Source organism: Talpa europaea, assembly GCF_964194135.1.
Source record: "Talpa europaea genome assembly, chromosome: 12".
NCBI lineage: Eukaryota > Metazoa > Chordata > Mammalia > Eulipotyphla > Talpidae > Talpa > Talpa europaea.
Genome location: NC_140079.1, coordinates 78,014,288 through 78,032,094, shown reverse-complemented (window position 1 = coordinate 78,032,094; position 17,807 = coordinate 78,014,288). Strand labels below are relative to the sequence as shown.

Here is a 17,807-nt window from a genome sequence, read left to right as displayed (position 1 = left end):
CATGATGAGTTTGAAGCCAGGGCTTGCTGTACCACTACCTTCCCTCTGGTGAGTTGCATCCATACCCTCTTCCCCTAGCAGCTGCCCCACCGGGCTTTCATTCACACTGACTGGCTCTTTGCTGCCCCCTTCTGGCTATCAGCAGCTATAACGTCATCCCTGCCTAGATAACCCTTGAGGCTCACAATTAATCCTTGGAGTTCATTTATCTGTACGATAAAAAATGTATTGGTGTGAAGTCCGTCCCAAACAAGATTCAGGATTACAAAATAGACAATAAGCTCTATCCTTGTGGAACTTGTTGTCTAGTGAGGGAGACAGCTAAATAGCATCACATTCAATAGTGATGAGTACCCTGGGGACAAATAGAAGGCTGTCCGCTGCGACGATGCTTTTACATAGACCACCAGGAGTTAAGGCCTGCAAGGCAGGAGGATGTGAGCTGGGTAGAAATCCAGTTCAAGTATGGCGGGGAGGAGTCTGCAAAGCCTCTAAGGCCCCCAGGCATATTTCAAAAGTGAGGCCATCAGGATTGCTGATGGAGTGAGTGTGGGGTAAGAAAAGAGAGGCGAAAGATGACATCAAGATTTTGTCCCAAATATCGATAAACAAATGTTCTCAATAAAAATATAAACTTTGTGTTAAAAAAAAAAAAGATAAAAAGATTCAGTCCTGAACAGCTAGTCGGGGAGAGGACAGGCCATGAGTGGTGGCCAAGCTGGACACCCAGGTGGACAGGCAGACCAGCAGCAGAACTCCAAGTCAGAGAGGGGCCCGCCGGAGACGCAGCCCGGGGCCTTTCTGTGTTTATCGAATTTCAGCGGTGAAACTGGATCACAGGCGGGATGAGTGTGGACAGCGGGAAGGAATCCAAAGATGAGCCCTGGGCCCTCCAGCGTTTGGGTGTTGGGGAGAGAGACAAAACACCCAGAAGGTGTGATGTTCCCGAAGTCAAGTGAGAGTCTGTTAAAGGAATGTGATCGCCTTGGCCAAGTGCAGCTTCAAGGTCAAACATTCAAAACCCAGAAAGGCACCGTGAGATTGTGGGCAGCATGGTCAAAGCAGTTATGGGGAGGAGTGGATGGGCCTGCAAGTGGAGTAGGGGGCTCAGGGGAGAATGAGAAGACAAATGGCACTACCCAGGAACAGGGCGCCTTTTAAAGGGCAGGAGAGAAGGGACAGAGCTACAGGGTGCATCAGGAGAGGGTTCTAGAGTGGGAATAGGAACAACATGATGCAGAGAAATGAGTAAAGGGAGGATGTAGGGTCAGAATGGGGAAAGCAGGGACATCACTCAGAGAAGTAGGTGGGTTGGAGAGGGGAGGGGGGCCAGAGCTGTGCACTTGAGGTCGCTGTGTGGATGAAGGATCATGGGGTCCAGGTGCTTGAAGGAGGGCTGGCAGCATGGGAGGAGATGGTCAGAGGAGAAAGCATGATGTGCACACCGCTGTGGTGACGGATAGGTTTAGATGTGGCTGGAGAGAGGAGAGGACGGGGCCGAGGCAGAGCTCAGCCATGGAAGGTGTGTCTGCACACAGATGACTCCTCAGGAAATTAGACGGGAGCAGCGTCGGTTTCCAGTACTCGCACCTGCCGTGCGAGTTCAGTATCACCTCAAGGCAAAATCCAGCTCTCCACCAGCCAGCACAACATCTTGGGGTCGGAGTGCTCCCCAGGAAACTGATATTCCCCAGGAGCTGGAGAATTCCACACCAGCAAAGGTGGAAGCTAGGAAATGCTCACGTCCAGCCTTGGCCAAGTGCCCAGGTTGGGCCTCTCATGGAGCCTCAGTGTCCACCAGCAAAGCCGGGAGGTTGATGCTGCTGTCCCTGTTTTGCAGCTGAGCACGCTGAGGCTGAAAGAGGCAAAGACAACCACATAGTTAGCACAGGACTGAAGTCATACCAGGTCTGTGCTATTCTGGAGCTTGGGCAGGAAGGGGAGGGGAGAGCACAGTGAAAGAATGAGGCCAGAATTATAAAAGACCTTGACCTGGAAGTCCTATCTTAGAGCACTGAAGATTTTTTCAGTCAAGGAAATGATAGGATCAGATTTGCACTGCCTTACAATTACCATGGTAACCATACTTGCACCCTCTAGTGCAAGTGCCTTGGAGAAGGCAAAACTGGGGCAGCAAAGCCAAGGGGGTTGAGGAGGCCTGATCCCAGGCAGGGGCTACAGGACTCTGAGATGGGTGGAGCTAGGATCTAGAGGTGGCAGCAGGTATGGGGAGGAAGGAGAGAAAGGTAGAAATTTCCTGAAGGGTGATGGTATGCCTATCCCGGGGTTGTGGGCCAGTGAGACCTCAGGGGCAAATGTGCAGTTGGTGGGCCCCCCGGTGCTTAGAGCAGGCAGGGTGGCCGCGGGGCCGGGAGGGCCGGTGTGATGCAACCACAGCCAAGTTTGCAGCTAGCAGAGAGGCCCAGGGCCAGCCCAGAACACACCGACCTCTAAAGGACCTTGAAGGAGAGAAGCTTGTTGAAGGAACAGGGAGGTGGAGGCCGTGGAAAAGAGGTGGAGGAATGTGCTGTAAGAGTTGCTGAGCCAGTCAGCTGTTTACAGAGCTCTGAAGAGCAGAGCAATCAAGGAAATAAAGAACGTTTTAAAACAAATACCAGTGGTTAAAAAACAGCCTTAGAGGGTAGTGAACTGCGGCATTTGTGCCTGCCCACCGCCCTTTAGTGCCTCAGAGGCCGCGAGGGAGGGCCTTTCCTTCTCTCTGCTGCTCATTTCCAAGGTTCTCCACTGCTCTTCTTGGACTTGGGAACCAAGTGATGACCCCGTGGCAGATTCAGCTGCCGGGCCCCAGCTCCCTTCTAGGGAAACCCAGCCAGTGTCTCACGTTGTGGTTTCCCTTTCACCCAGTGGTGCATCCCTCCCCCCACCCGTGTCAGTTGTGGGAACTTGGGTAAGCAGCCAGGCCTCCCCCACCCCAGAGCAGGGGCCAGGGGTCCAAAGACAAAGCAGAGCGGCCAACATCCTGTGTGACTCCAGCAAGTCAGGTGTGCCCGCCTGGGCCTCAGTTCCTCTACACACAAGTGGGACATTCCCAGCCCAGCAGTGCTGGGGCACACAACCAAGACAGCAAGGGGAGGAATGAAGAGCCTGTTGTGTGTGGGAGGTGGTGGGGTGGAGAGGCTGACTAGGCCGGACTATGAGGGCCTGGCTTTGCGGCTTAAACCAGACCCCGCAGCCCCGGCCTTATCAAGCTGTTCCACTGACATCCTGGAGGCCAGAGCCCAAGCACCCCTGCCCGCCAGGGCCAAAGCTCTGGATGGTCCCCAGCTTTATCTAGAAAGTCCCTACAGAGTCTACTCTATAAACCCTTTACTTGAGTTTTTGTTTTAAGGAACTGTATTAAAATACATTCTGCTGAGGAAGATAGATTATCTACACCAGCCAGCTTTGTGCTAGGCCCGGTTTGAGAAGCTCAGCTGTGAGGGAAAAACCTCCCGCACAGAGGGCTTGGATCACGTTTGGGGCGGGGCGTAGGGGGGTAGTGTTGGGAAAAAGGGCCAAACACCTAGCTCCTGGCCCCTGCTAGATCTCTCTCCTCTGCGGGTTCTCCTGTCATTCCATCACTGCGTGGAATGACCTTCCTGGAGCAGAGGGTATTTGGGGGGTGACAGAGGGACTGGACAGGGGAAGGAATGGGTCTCCTGTTCCTCCTTAGCATCTGATTCTACTCTTCTGAGCTGTGTGATCTTAATAAGTTAACTTATTACTGGTGATCTTGGAAAAGTTAACTTTGACATTGGATAAGTTGACTTACTATATGTGATTCTTACTTTCTCTGGGCCTCAAGGTCACATGGAGGAGGGACACCTTCCATGGTGGCCCCCTGCCCCCGCCCCCCCTCTCTTGCATCTCCCACAACCTGGGGGTTATTTCTTCCTCCCTAGTCACATACTCAGAACTTAGGCCCCTGCCTTCCTCTCTGTCTTCCCCTCCCCCGCTTCCAACTCTTGAGAGCTCAAAATAAAACTGTCCTTTCTCAAGTTTCTAAAGATATCACAATTCCAGCGCCAGCCACATGTTTCTCCACTTAATTATCTCTGCTTTTCTTTGTTAATTAGGCTCCAGTAATGATCTCCCTTCTGCCTTCCTGGGAAGAGTTGGCATCTCGCTGGGCGGGGCTGGGAGGCCTTTGTGGGCAGACTCCCAGCTGCCAGACCCAGAGTTGGCCCACTGCCTCCTTTCTTCCCAGTGAGGCTCTGTGGGCGATGGAAGATGTGATGTCGGGGAGACCCGCCCTTTTCCTGGATGGTGGGGGCCCAGCTGGGTCATTGCAGCCCTGTCCTGCCCCTGCCTGGGTTTCAATCCCAAGCCCTGCCAGATGGGGGAAGGGGGCTTCAAGTTTCCCAGCACTTGTTAGAGGGGGCTCCACAAGCCCCAGAAGGCAGCAGTGGGTGGGTGGGGGGGGTCGCTTCAGAATCATCTGCAACATTCCAGAAAGCTTCACTGAAATGACTTCCTCAGCTGGGACCACCCAAGCTGACAGGAACAACCGAGGCTTTTATTAACACTGGAATGAGATCAGCTGGAGGGGTCACCAGACACGGTGTGCTGAACAGAAGCTGTGGCTGGCTGATAAATGTGGCTTTGAGCCACAGACATGGAGGCGTGGGGGTGGGGCCCGAAGTCAGCCTCCACACATGTGCTGCACTGGGTGGATGCGATCTTTCCTGTCTCCTGGGGAGGAGCGGGGTGACAAAAGGGGCCTCGTGGTGGGAGGTGGGCGACAGGACATGCTGCCCCAGCCTGAAGACCCTACAGCCCAGAGACTTGACTAAAGACAGGCCCATCAGGGCTTTGGGAGCTCAGGTGCCAGCTCAGTTCATGCACTGCTGCAGGGCATCTGTGAGACTCACACCCAGTGGGGGACAGGCTTTTTATTAACACCAATTGAAAAAATAAACCCTGCCTCGTGGAGCTTATATTCTGGTGTGGATGCAGAGAATAAACAAAGTGTGAAGTCTAAGGTGTGTTAGGTGAAAGTGCTAAGGAGAAGCAGGGAAGCAGATGGGAGCGGTTGTGCTTATTTTTAAGGGTTTGTCAACAGTAGATGAGGTGGTGGCAAGGAAGGCCTTTGGGTAAAGACCTGGAGGGGATGATAGTGAGCCAGGGAAGAGCATTGCAGGCCGGAATAACAAGTGCAAAGGCCCTGAGGTCACCTGCCAGGGTGCTAGAGGAGGGAAGAGGCATGGGGAATGGGAAGGATGAGTTGGAAATGAATACAATTGACATTTGCTTCAGTGAGCTGGGAGTCAGTGCAGTAGGAGTCTGAGCAGAGAGAGACAGAATCTAATGGGATTTATCAGGCTCCTTCTGGCTGCTGTGGGAGATCTGAGGAGGTGATAGTAACAATCCAGGCAAGGTGTGAGTCATTGGCTCTAGGTATATACTGCAGCTAAAGCCAACAGGATTTGCTGATATTGGCTGGGAGATAGAGGATTCAAGTTTGACCTTAGGGATTTTGGACTGAGCTTCCAGAAGAACAGAGGTGCCAGTAGGCAAGACGGGGAAGATGCAGGAGGAACCAGCTGTGGAGGAGATAGAGTATCAGCTTGTGGCTTAAGTCTGAGGTGTCATCTAGTAGCAGTTTGATGCATAAGTGGGGGGTCCAGGGAAGCAGTCTGGGCTTGAGGTGTAATTTGGAGAATCATGAGCATATTGCTGGCATTTAAAGCCCTAAAAGAGAATGAGATCATCGGGAGTGAGTCAAGTCAGAGGGCCAGAGCCCTGGTGCCATAAGCATTTGGAGCACAGGAAGATAAAAAATGGGGAGGTGGGAGGAAGCCAGGAGTGGGTGGTGTCTTGGAGCTGGATAGAAAGACCCTGTTTCTTCCTGGGGGAGCGCCTTCTCCCCTTGCCACCCAGGAAAATACTACAGCCCAGAGACTTGACTGAGCATCCGGCAGGGACCCTGAATCAGACCCTACTAGGTTTTTAGCAGTACCTAGCTCCCCTCCCCACTCCCCTGCAGGATTATAGATACCACACACGGTGAGGCAGGAAGACTCCCCATCCACCCTCCAAGAACTAGGGGAACCTGAGTTTCTATGTGTTCTTTGAAATAGCAAGTTTCCATGGCCTCTGGGTGGAGACCTTGGGAGCGGCAGGGCTGTGTGAGAACACATCAGCTGATGGGAAACCAGTCTAGCTGAGCCTCGTTTGGGAAGAGATGGGTTTGCCCCCAAGGACAGCAGAGAACCCCCGGTAGGTTTAGAGCAAAGAATGACACTGTCAGACTGTTTAGAAAGATCCCCGTGGCTTAGAGAGCAGAGAGTGAATTTGGGAAGGCCAGGCCAGAAGTTCTTGCCACTCGAGATGAGATAATGAAGACTAACTGGACTGAGGGTAGAGCTGCAGGCTGTGTCTTCCACAAAGTGGCCTATCGTGGTGACCCCCTGATTTGTGGATGAAGGTGAGGGGGTGCAGGGAGTTTGTATTTGTTTCTGTGACAGCTGTAACCAGTTACCCAAGTTTAGTGACTTCACACAAATGTATGCCCTTACAGTTGTAGAGGTTGGAAGTGGATCTTACGGGGCTAACATCAGGGTGTCAATAGGTTGAGTTTATTCTGGATGTTCTAAGAGGAGAATCTAAGGTTCCTTGTTGTTTCTAGCTTCTAGAGACCACATTCCTGGCTCTCCCTCCATCTTCAAGTTTCTGTTTCTGTTGTCCCATCTCCTGCTTTTGACCATCTTGCCTCTTCATAGAGGCCCAATGATTACACATAGGGTCCATTTGAATAATCCAGGATAATCTTCCCATGGAGATTAAGGATCTAGACCAAAAAGTCCCTTCTGCCAGATAGAGAAACATAGCTACAGACTCTGGGGTTTGGAGTGTGGGCAGCTTTGGACACTCAGCCTACATAGGGTTGGAGGCAGCTGAGGTTTCTCTCCTGAGTGACCATGTAAGAGAGGGGAGGCAGGGACCCTCAAAAAGCCCAGGGGGAAGGGACAGGTTTGAGGAAGACCTGGAGAGCTAATGGGGATATGCAGGGTCAGTGGTGCTCCCAGGAGGCTGTTGGAAGTGTGAGTTTGGGAGTTGCAGGTGCAGAGAGAAGGAGAAGAAATTGCAGCATGGACTGCTCTCCCCCAATGGTGGAAAAAGGCCCTACTAGGTGGTTGGCCTGATAACATATCTGAGATTTGGCCATTCCTCCTGCTGTCCTTAGAGGCGGGACAGAAAAAGGCAGCACTGGAGATGATTAGAAGTCGGGGGTAGGGTCCTGGCTCCCCCACTTAATCACAGCATCGCTGGATCACTTCTGTGCCTCAGTTTCTCATTTTCAACAACTGTAAAATAGACATGGACTCACAGGATTGTTGGAAGAATTAAGTGAATGAGTCCATGCAAAGACCTAATAACACCTTCATTTCTTTTTTTTTTCCTAAAGATTTATTTATTTATGCATACAAGAGCTGGGGTACAGGCCAGAGGTGGGGGGTGTGAGAGGATTCACCAGAGACAGAGTGGGGAGCAGAACAGGCAGACTGACTGAAATACACTGCTGAGGGGAGCAGCAGGCGAATCAGGAGAGGTCTGCTGCGTCATGTGGGTTGCTCCCTGGCTGCCTGGGGAATGGAACTCGTGCTGCAGAGGCTGCAGACAGCTTCATAGGTTGTGTCTTAACACCTGCGCCACTATGGAGGCCCGTGACACCTTCATTTCTTGAATGATTTTAGGGAGTGCTTATGCAGTGGGCGTTATGGTAGGTGCTGGGACTATAATAGTGACCCAACAGGTAATGAAGGACAATGTCAGCCCATTGGTTCTGTAATTGGCTGTAGTGTAGGCTCCAATGAGGAGCCCTTATCTTCCCTTCTATCCCTCCCTACCTCATGCCCTGACAAGGGAGACCCCAGATCAGATAATCAAGATGCATGGTTCATGACCTGCTCTTCCTCCGATCCCTGCATGGAAAGATTGATTAGATTGATTAATTAATTGACTGACATACCTTTTTAATTTATAAAGAATGACAAATATCATACAGTTCCCAAATATTCTTCACCCATGCAGGATGTTAATGTCTGACATAACCATGACACATGTGTCAGCACTCAGAAATTAAAGTGGATTTATCCAGTACAATTTTTTTAAGGTTTATTTATTTATGCATACAAGAACTGGAGTGTAGGCCAGAGTGGGTGGGGTAAGAGGATTCACCAGAGACAGAGTGAGGAGCCGAACTGGCGGAGCTACTGAAACACTGCTGAGGGGAGCAGCAGGGCAGACAGGAGAGGTCTGCTGTGCCATGTGGTTCAGCTCCCTGGCTGGGGATCGAACTCATGTCACAATGGCTGGAGGTAGCTTGATAGTGCTGTTTCTTTAACCCCTGCACCACCAGGGAGGCCCTGATCCAATACAATTAACTGAACTTCAGACTATTCACATTTGATCAGCTCTTCACTGGTGTCCTCCTTGTGTTCCAGGGTCCAATCGAGGGTTCCACACTGTGCTTGATATTCATTTATTTTTAATCTTTCAGTCATAGTGCCTCTTGCTTGTTTGTTCACTTGTCAATAAACACTATAATGAATGCTCGTGAGCTCCCCCACCCCCACTCAGAGCTGGAGCAGCACCAGTGACACCCACGCACCCATGTTCTTTCTTCATTGCCTCCCCCTCTCTCCCCAGAACAAATAATCTGAATTTCATATATATTGTTCTCTTGGCTTTTCCCTCTAAAATCTTAAAACTGCAGGAAAAAAATGAAAGAATAGTATAATGACTACCTGCATATCCTTTCTGTGGACTCATTAATTCTTAACATTTTGCCAAGTTTCCTTCTGTCTCTGTCTCTCTTACGCACGCACACACCCCGCCCCATTTATTTCTCTCTCTCTCTCTCTTTCTCCATTTGAAGTAAGTTGCAGACATCTTGTCTCTTCACGCCTAAATATTTTAACACACATCTCCCACATCTCCTCAGAACAATGTCATTCTTTTACATATCCACAATACTATTACAATGCTCATTAAACATAATAACTCCCTATCATCTAATGTACAGTCTATATTCACATTCTCCAAAATGTCTTTTATAGCTCTTCTCCCCCAGAATAGGATTGTTGTTCAGAGGTAGATTTTTTTTTTAATGACTGTTTGTATGTAATATTTGCCTAAACCGAAATTGTTTGTTTTTTGATGTGGGTTTTTTTTTTTTAATTTTTGTAAGTATAACATCCTATTGTATCAAGTGTGGGACTTTCTTCTGTCATTCAGCATTATGTAACATGGTGTTAAAATGTGTAGCTGAGCTTCAGTTTTCACTGCTCTATAATATTCCATTGTATGAGGGTCATGCGCTCATAATGGCATTTCTGTCAATGACAGGTTGCATGTAGGAGCGTGGTCTCCTTATACAGCTGAGTCCAGAGTAGGCTATCCTATCTAGGTGTGTGTAATTACACTCCGTGATGTTTGCACAACAACGAAATCCGCTTGATGACTAATTTCTCAATTGTTAATCACTCAGAGACTAACAGGATTGATTCATCTGTCCTCCTGTCTTTGATCATTTGTGTTGTTTCCTTGGTTTTGCTCTCACTAAGAGGACCATTATCACTCTGAAATATGTTTTGTTTGCACTGCACAAAGCTTTCTCATGGGTACGTGAGATCATTGGCCTGGGCACGAACTCCCCCCACTGCAGCATGGCCATCCTTCTCCCAGCTTCAGTGTCTCTGTCTGTAAGACAGAGGCGATAGGATTCCCACTGCAGCTATGTGTAGTTCCAAGAAGGGGTTAAATTAATGCACCTTCTTATCTTGATGAAACTGGTGCCAGGAAAAGGGGGCATTGTGCAAGCTGCAGAGGCAGGGGCGTGACTGATTCCCCACTTCAGTGGCCCCTGCTGCTTCATGAGGCAGCTCTTCCTCATGGTGGGGACACCATAGATATCTCCCCCTCTATGATCTTCAGGGTCTGCATTATGTCTGCACTCCCAGCCCAGGCCTGGCAGAAGGAGGGGCTCCGCAGCAGCCCTGGAGAATGGAGCAGAGGAATATTTATTCACCTTACCTCACAGATCAGTTCCTGCCCTCTAAGGGGCCCTTCCTTGCTGCTGGCTGCCTCTGTGCTGTTTATGATCATGATTAGCAACATACTTGAGCGGCAGACATCCAACTAGGTGGGAAAAGGCCAAGGCTGTTCAAGGTTCTTGTACTTTGCCCCAGGAGAGGGCTGTGGGGCCACCCCAAGCATCACCCCGAGCCAATTGGGTTAAAATTGTGTACAGAGCAGGGCTGCGATTTAATAAACTTGGTTGCTTTCTTTCCCCCTGGGCAAAATTCAGTTAATCCTCCTACAAGACAGCAGATTAGAAGCAGCGAGATGAGAGCTGCTGGGGCAGACAATAGAGAGATGGGGGAAACTGAAAAACTAGAATAAGCAAGAAGAGGCAGAACAAAGACCGTCAGAATGGGCCTGTGGGGTCCAGCACAGTAGTAGCAGGTCACTGCTGTCCTGGCAGAGCAGGCTCAGCAGCACTTTCTGGATGGTTGGGTCATGAGGATGACCTTCCCCACTACCAGGTTCTTAATGAGAAAAGGGTACTTGATGCATTTGAGAAAATATCCTACCCAAAATAGGTCAGACAAACCGAGGTAATTTAAGAGAACAAACTTCATTATCTGGAAGATTCTCATATGTAAAAATCTCATATGAGATTCCAAGATAATTGAGGCCTTAATCTAGTTAATAACATCAACAACTTGACTTTGATGGCAAGAGGCCTTGAACTTTTTTATATGTGAAAGCTCTGGATCCTCCCAGCAGGTCAGGATTCCCACTTGAGGGCCTCACCCCACTATAGCACAGCCATCCCTTTCCCAGGGCTGTGGAAACTGAGGCCCAGAGAGTCATATCTTTTCAAACATCACACAGCGTTAGGATTAGAATCAAGATTAACTTGCCTTCTACCGGATCAGGGGCCTTCCCTGCCGTGGATGCTGGGTACTCCCTACTGCCCTGCTTTATGTAGTCTTTTAAGTAGGTACATTGAGGACACACACACACACACACACACACACACACACTCACTCCATGTTGAGCCCTAACTATGGCATTTCCAAATGGAGAACATTCTGAAATATTTGCAACTCTCGATGTCCTCTACAGGCAGACTGGATTCAGGGAAGCTCAGCCGCTCCCCCAGAATAGGTTTGCTATCTCAGGGTAGACTGAGGTACTCCCTTTCAGAACAGTACAAGTAGCCAGGGTGAGTTCCTGATGGTCAGCACAATCATGCCAGCCCACTAAAGACCTTGCAGGGGGACTGTACCCGCTTCTAGACCCATCACCTCAGTCTACCCAGGTACCGCCTGTGCTTCTACCCCATCCAGCATACCATGACTTCTCACCCTGTGGTGGTAGGACATGGGCCAGCCCTTGAGCCAAGGTATCTTTCCCCAACCCCACCCCATCCATCCCACACCCCGACCTGCCTTCTGAGAACCACTTACACACCTGCTTCCCCAGGAGACACACTCTGGGCCAGGTGCATCATGGGATTCTCCAGCTCAGCTTCAGGGCTCAGAAGGGTTACCTACATTCCCTATAGCAGCTTTTGGCTTTCTACCCACCTCTATTTTTAATTTGGAGGAAAAGTGTTCAATTTTTTTGTGAAGAATTAGTTTTGGAATGAAACAGGCCAGATTGGGGGCTGGAGGGGAGAAAACCTCCTCCCTTTCGTGGGTCTCCCCAGACTTGAACAGATAGGGGTGGGCATCCTCACGTGTGCCCCATGTCACTTGGTAGGTGTCCCTGTCACACTTCTGGGAGGGTGCTGTGATGGTGTGGGGAGAGTCCCTGGCTCCCTTTCCTCGGGATGCTCTGTGCCTGCTAGTGAATGTGGGATGGACGGACAGGTGGATTGCTACACAGACAACTGAGGCCAGGGCAGCCAGGGGGTAGGGTGGGGCAGGGCTTGGGGAGAAAGCTCTAGCAGGTGAGGGATGCCACACAGAAGTCCAGTGGCTGAGCCTCTGCAGAACTCACTCCCCTTATCTTCCTCTTGCAGATGAAGATGATGCCAACAGACTAGGGGAAAAGGTGATCCTCCGGGAGCAGGTGAAGGAGCTCTTCAATGAGAAATACGGTCAGTGCCTGAGCCGAGTCCTGGGGCAGAGTCCTGGCACCAGCCCTCCTTGCCTGCCCCTCCCACCTCTGCAGCCAGCCTGGCCTCCAGTTGCCCAGCTGGCCTGCCTGCTCCCTGGTCACAGTTGCTCAGCCCATGACTGGTGGCAGCAGCTCTCTTATTCTCCCTGTCCAAGAAAGGAAAGAACCGGGGCCTCCCCTGGTGGCGCTGCGGTTGAGCGCTGGGCTGCAAAGCTGCCTGCAGCCTCGGTTCGATCCCCGGCCGTCAGTGAGGGTCCCATATGGGCTCAGGCCTCTCCTGCCACCCGCTGCTCCCCTCAGCAGTGTGTTTCATCAGACTGCCTGTTCTGTTCCCCGCTCTGGCTCTGGTGAATTCTCTCACCCTCCCGCGCTTCTGACTGTACCCAGTGCTTGTATAAATAAATAAATAAATCTTTAAAAAAAAAGAAAGGAAAGAACCCTCCATCTGGGGTGTGCATACCACGACCAGCCGCAGTCAGTTGTGGTACTCCCCAGGCCCAGGCTCACAGCCCTGGACTTGTCCCTGCAGAGTCCAGCTTCCCCAACATGCATGTGACCTTGCAGATTCCAGAACAAGTCAGGGCTCAGATTAGTCTACTGAGGGAGATGGACGTGGGCTAGATGAAGGCATCCAGGCTGCCAGTGCAGAGCCCAAGTCCCAGGGTGCCAGTGCAGAGCCCCAGTCGGGACAACTATAATGATATACCTACAATTGACTGAGCACTTTCTAGATCATTGAGAGCCAGACTGACCTAAGTGCTCTACAGACATTGCGTTTTATCTCTGATGAATTTAGTATTATCATCTACAGTTTGCATTGTAGCAGAGGAGACAGAAAGTAATTTTTTTTTTTGCGGGGGAGGATTTCAGAGAGTGATAAGGAAAAGAAGTAAATGCAGTCATGTGATAAGGAAAGCAGGGGTGGTGCCAGGTCTCTGGATCTGTGAACAGGAAAGCCCTTCAGAAGAGGGCATGATTTTTAGCTGAGACTTGAATGTCAAGAAAGAGAAAACAATCCCCAGGTGGAGGGAGCAGCTGGGGGACTAGGGAAATGAGCCAGCAGGTGGGGGAGGCTCTGATTAGTGGGGAGTACTGGGCAGGCCAGGAAGAAGAATTCAGGTTTCATTTCAAGAGCGGTGGGAAGTGACTGTGCTGGTGTTTATGGCATTGTCATTTTTGCTTTTTATTTTGGAATCAATTTTCAATCATATGCAATAGCAGGGAGCATGAAAGAATGACCCCAAAACCAGCTTCTATGATGATCATCATTTTGCTAATCCTATTCAAGCCATTTCCACACACTGACTTTGATTTTTCAGTACTTTAAAATACATCCCAAACATATATCATTTCAGCCATCAAAAAAAAAAAAAAAAAAAGAACAACCCTAACTAGGACTTTCTTAACCTTCTCTGACATAATAGTCGTGGGTTGCAAGCAGACATCAAGTCCTCCTTGGTCAATGCTAGGTGTGTGCTCATACCCAGTCCTTGCACCATGGCTGTAGGAGGGTACGTGTCTCATCATCAGCCTTGGCTGTTAGATTTTTGATTTTACTAATCAGATAAAAAGAGACGAGGTACATGTGTGACTTCTAAACTCTCTGAGTATGGCGGCTACTGAGCTGGGCGTGCCAGATTCTAGCCCTTTTCCCACATGGCTTGACTTTTAACAGGGATTGTCTTTGACTCTCCCTCTAGGTGAGGCCCTGGGCCTGAACCGGCCTGTGCTGGTCCCTTACAAACTGATCCGGGACAGCCCAGACGCCGTGGAGGTCACAGGCCTGCCCGATGATATCCCTTTCCGCAACCCCAACACATATGACATCCACCGGCTGGAGAAGATCCTGAAGGCCCGGGAACATGTCCGCATGGTCATCATCAACCAACTCCAGTGAGTGCTCCCAGCTGGGGGGGAAGGGATGTCAGGGGAGGGTGCTGTTGGCCTTCAGGCATCCCCAGAGCAGACCCAGCCTGGAGTGGGGGTGACACTTGCAGAACCCCAGACATGGGCTAGCTTGCCATTCCTCTCCCCTTAAAGATGAAATGACCCAGAGTAAGAGGAGGGACAGTGTGAGTCACAGTGGGTCAGCAGGGATCCAGACCCGGGTCTCCTCATCTGTTCACACTGCGATAACAGAATGCCACAGCCTGGAGGCTTAAAGCGCAGGAATATATTTCAGGGTTCTGGAGGCATTGCCTGGCACAGCACTGAAACTCCAGGTCATCACCTGCTCTGATTGGGATGCTGATTATTTTCATCAGGGTCTTACTTGACTCATGCTCCAGCAGCAATATCTCATCTTACTAGAGATACTGCTTGTATTCAGGGAGCATGTAAGGAGGAGAGGAAACCTTGTTTTCTAACTGCCATCTGATTTCTTTCTTTTTCAGACCTTTTGCAGAAATCTGCAATGACGCCAAGGTGCCAGGTAAGTGGGAGGCTAAAAGAGGCTACCCTTCTACCTCTTGGGGTGCAAAACTGGTGGACACGAATTGGATGACTGACCACCTGGAGAAAAGTATAGCTCTTCCTCCTACTACATCTGCAAAGGAGCCTGAGATCTCCATCTGCAGGGCCAGTGTCTCCAGAAGGCCCCAGGAAGGCTGTGGGGTTCTTCAGAGGGGGCCCTGCCACAGCAATGCTGAGCACATCAGATCAGGGAGAGGATGGGGGGGCAGGCTGGAGCTAGGAGGAGGGGACACCAGATAGGATCATAGTAGCCACCTGGGAAGGGGTGAGGGAGCAAGTACTGGCCAAGACTGGCTGAGCCCCCCTGGATTCTGCTTGTGTTTGCAGGGCACACACCTGCACCAGTCTCTGGTCTTTTGGAACCATTAGGTTGGCAGGAACTTGACAGACCATGTGGTTTGATGGCTCTGATTGAGAAGTGTTTGATAGGACTTACGGGTGTGTGCACCCTGGGATGATTGGGAGGTACACCTCTGATTAATCAACCTCTGATTAATCGATACTGATCTAGCCCCACCTCTCATTGCACAGCTGGGAAAGGGAGGCCCAGAGAGAAGAAGGGTGTTGCCAAGGCCACAGAATGAGTGGGACCACAGGCCCCAGTGTGGTGGGATGGTGACGGGACTCAGCCAGGCCACCCACCCAGATTGAGACTTGAGGCCCCAACTCAAGCGGAGTCCAGAATCACCTGAAACTCCACATCTGGGGGCTTCTATCCTGTACCCACAAGGTCAGGTGTGTCAGTAGATCTCAGGATAGGGAGGTGGCGAGGTTTGGAACCTTCTGACAAGTCAAGGGCAGAGAAGCACTGGACATCTTGAAGGTCTCAGGGAGGCTCCAGGTTGGCCACAGCACTACATCAGCACTTCTGACTTCTTTTTCAGGTGGACCCTCCACCACTGTCTTCTCTGTCTCCCAGCCTGCACTCCTCCTGCCTCTGTTTCCCAGGGTCTCTGTTTATAACATCACAAACCCCCAGGCTCTGTTTTTCTTTACCAGCTGGATTGTGGCCTGCCTGGGCCCAGCCTGCTATTACACTGTAATTAAGGCCCTTCTGGTGAGCAGTGTTAGGCAAGCTACTCAGTAGCCTGTCCACTCAGTCAAATCAGAACCCTGCTTATGTAGCACACAGTTGCAGATCTTTTTTTGTACATATTATATATTCGTATCAATTTAATCCTGCAGCAATAAAACACCTCCGAGTCCTGCTCTGTGCTGGGCATCATACTGGCTCATTTCATGTACATAATCATTGAGCCTCACATTACACTGTTTTCCCCATTTGGCTCAGAGAGGGTCATCAGTTTGCCCCGGGTAACACAGCTATTAAGTGGCAGCAGTGGAGTTTGGCTTGGTATTTCTGACTCTAAACCAGTTTCTTCCCACTGGGACACTGCCTGTCCACTGGTTGTGCCTGCGAACTGTTATTGTCAGGTCAAAGTCATCATACATTGGCAATAACAGTAGCAGCAATATATCAGTTCTCAGTTTCTGGAGTATTTCCTGGGTGTCAGGTACATTATCTAATGGGGCAACCCTTAGGATCTTACATTTCACTCAGTGAATGAAGTTTCAGGGCCATTGAGTGATTTTCCCCAGGCCCAAATGTGCATGGTTCAGGAGGCCAAACTCACCAAGAGATGCAAGACCCTGGGGTCTCTGGGACTTCTAGGGAGGAGGGATCCTCACAAACTAGATGGCCCAGGGAAGTTATAAGAGGATCTGGACCTGCAGTGAGCCTGCTGAGGAAGGGTACCTGGGTGATGAGGGTCTTGAGTTAGCAGAGGTAGGTAGGTGAGCAGGAAAGGAGGCTGCAGGGCCTGGTTAGAAAGAAAGCTGGAGAGATGGGTATCAGCTATTGGTGGGCCTCGTGGGTCCTGAGCTTTGAAGGCTGGGAAGGGGACGTGAGCCCTGAAAGCAAAGGCCTTCTCCAGGAGTGTCGGGAAGTCAGGACACAAGGGCCCTGGCCTCCGGTGTCAGCAACCTTTTCTCCCACCAGCCAAAGACAGCAGCATTCCCAAGCGCAAGAGGAAGCGGGTCTCTGAAGGGAACTCGGTCTCCTCTTCCTCCTCGTCTTCCTCTTCCTCGTCCTCTAACCCGGAGTCCGTGGCATCAACCAACCAGCTCTCTCTCGTGGTAAAATTGCATAGATCGGCACCTGGCCACTCTTTTCTATGGTCTTTGCCCCACGTTGGCCGTGGTCATCTACTTTGGGAGCAGGCTTTTATGGGCTGGGAGACACGGGTTCTGAGTGGGATTCTAGAATGTGGGGGCTGCAGACACATCTGCCTGCCCTACCCACAGGCGCCCGAGCAAGAAGCCCCAACCCCACTGGGTAGATGGGCCAGCCAGAGAGGAAAGGAACCCTCCACAGTCCTAAGCGGGGCCAGAGCAGACTCCTGGTTCCTGAGCAGTCAGAATCAGGCTCTGTGCTCACCTCGGGTGCTCTCCTCACCTGTACCTCTTCTTAGAGAATCCAAAAGCCCAGTCTTGCCTTTCCCCCCACCTAGGTATAAGAGCACCCACAGAGTGTCACCAGCTCCTTACACCCTGAGACACAGGGACAGGTTCTTTGGAGCACGAGACTTGGAGGATCCTGAGTTTGTGAGGTATCCACCTGTTCTGAGCCAGCCCTCACTTGGGTCCTCCAATCCCATCTACATGATTAGCCCAAGGATACAGGTGGGAATAGGTCAGAAGGCTTCAGCCCCGCCTCATGGCCACAGGCAAACTGCCTGACCTTGCCTGGGTCACATTCCCTCCTGGGCCTTCAGCAGCCTCAAAATACATAGTAGCAAAGGAAGCAGAGCTAAGTGTTCTGGTGTTCTTTCCTCATCACTTGGTGTCCTAACCCAGCCATTTGTTTGTCCCCCTCTTTCTAGCAATGGCCAATGTACATGGTGGACTATGCTGGCCTAAACGTGCAGCTCCCGGGACCTCTGAATTACTAGACCTCAGTGCTGAATCAGGACCTCACTCAGAAAGACTAAAGGATATGTAATTTATGTACAAAGTGTATATTCGGATATGTATCAATGCCTTTTAGTTTTTCCAATGATTTTTACACTATATTCCTGCCACCAAGGCCTTTTTAAATAAGTAAAAAAAAAAAAAAAAAAAAAAAAGCGTTGCCTTTCCTCCTAACTGTTGCATGTTCTTTTGGAATTGCGGCTGGCGAGCCATCTCCAGGAACACGGTCA

The 17,807-nt window shown here is 50.5% G+C and overlaps 1 protein-coding gene across 1 annotated transcript in view; it reads left to right on the top strand.

The window, feature by feature from the left end:
- The window catches only part of GTF2IRD1 (GTF2I repeat domain containing 1), a gene marked incomplete at both ends in the record, with an annotated part of 63,378 nt that extends 45,820 nt beyond the window's left edge, over positions 1-17,558 (top strand). The window contains 5 exons of the mRNA XM_084249735.1: positions 12,038-12,115; positions 13,836-14,028; positions 14,529-14,566; positions 16,607-16,743; positions 17,490-17,558. Of these exons, the coding sequence (XP_084105861.1) occupies positions 12,038-12,115; positions 13,836-14,028; positions 14,529-14,566; positions 16,607-16,743; positions 17,490-17,558 (515 nt within the window). The remainder of the gene's footprint in view (positions 1-12,037; positions 12,116-13,835; positions 14,029-14,528; positions 14,567-16,606; positions 16,744-17,489) is intronic.
- Between the last annotated feature and the right edge of the window lie 249 nt (positions 17,559-17,807).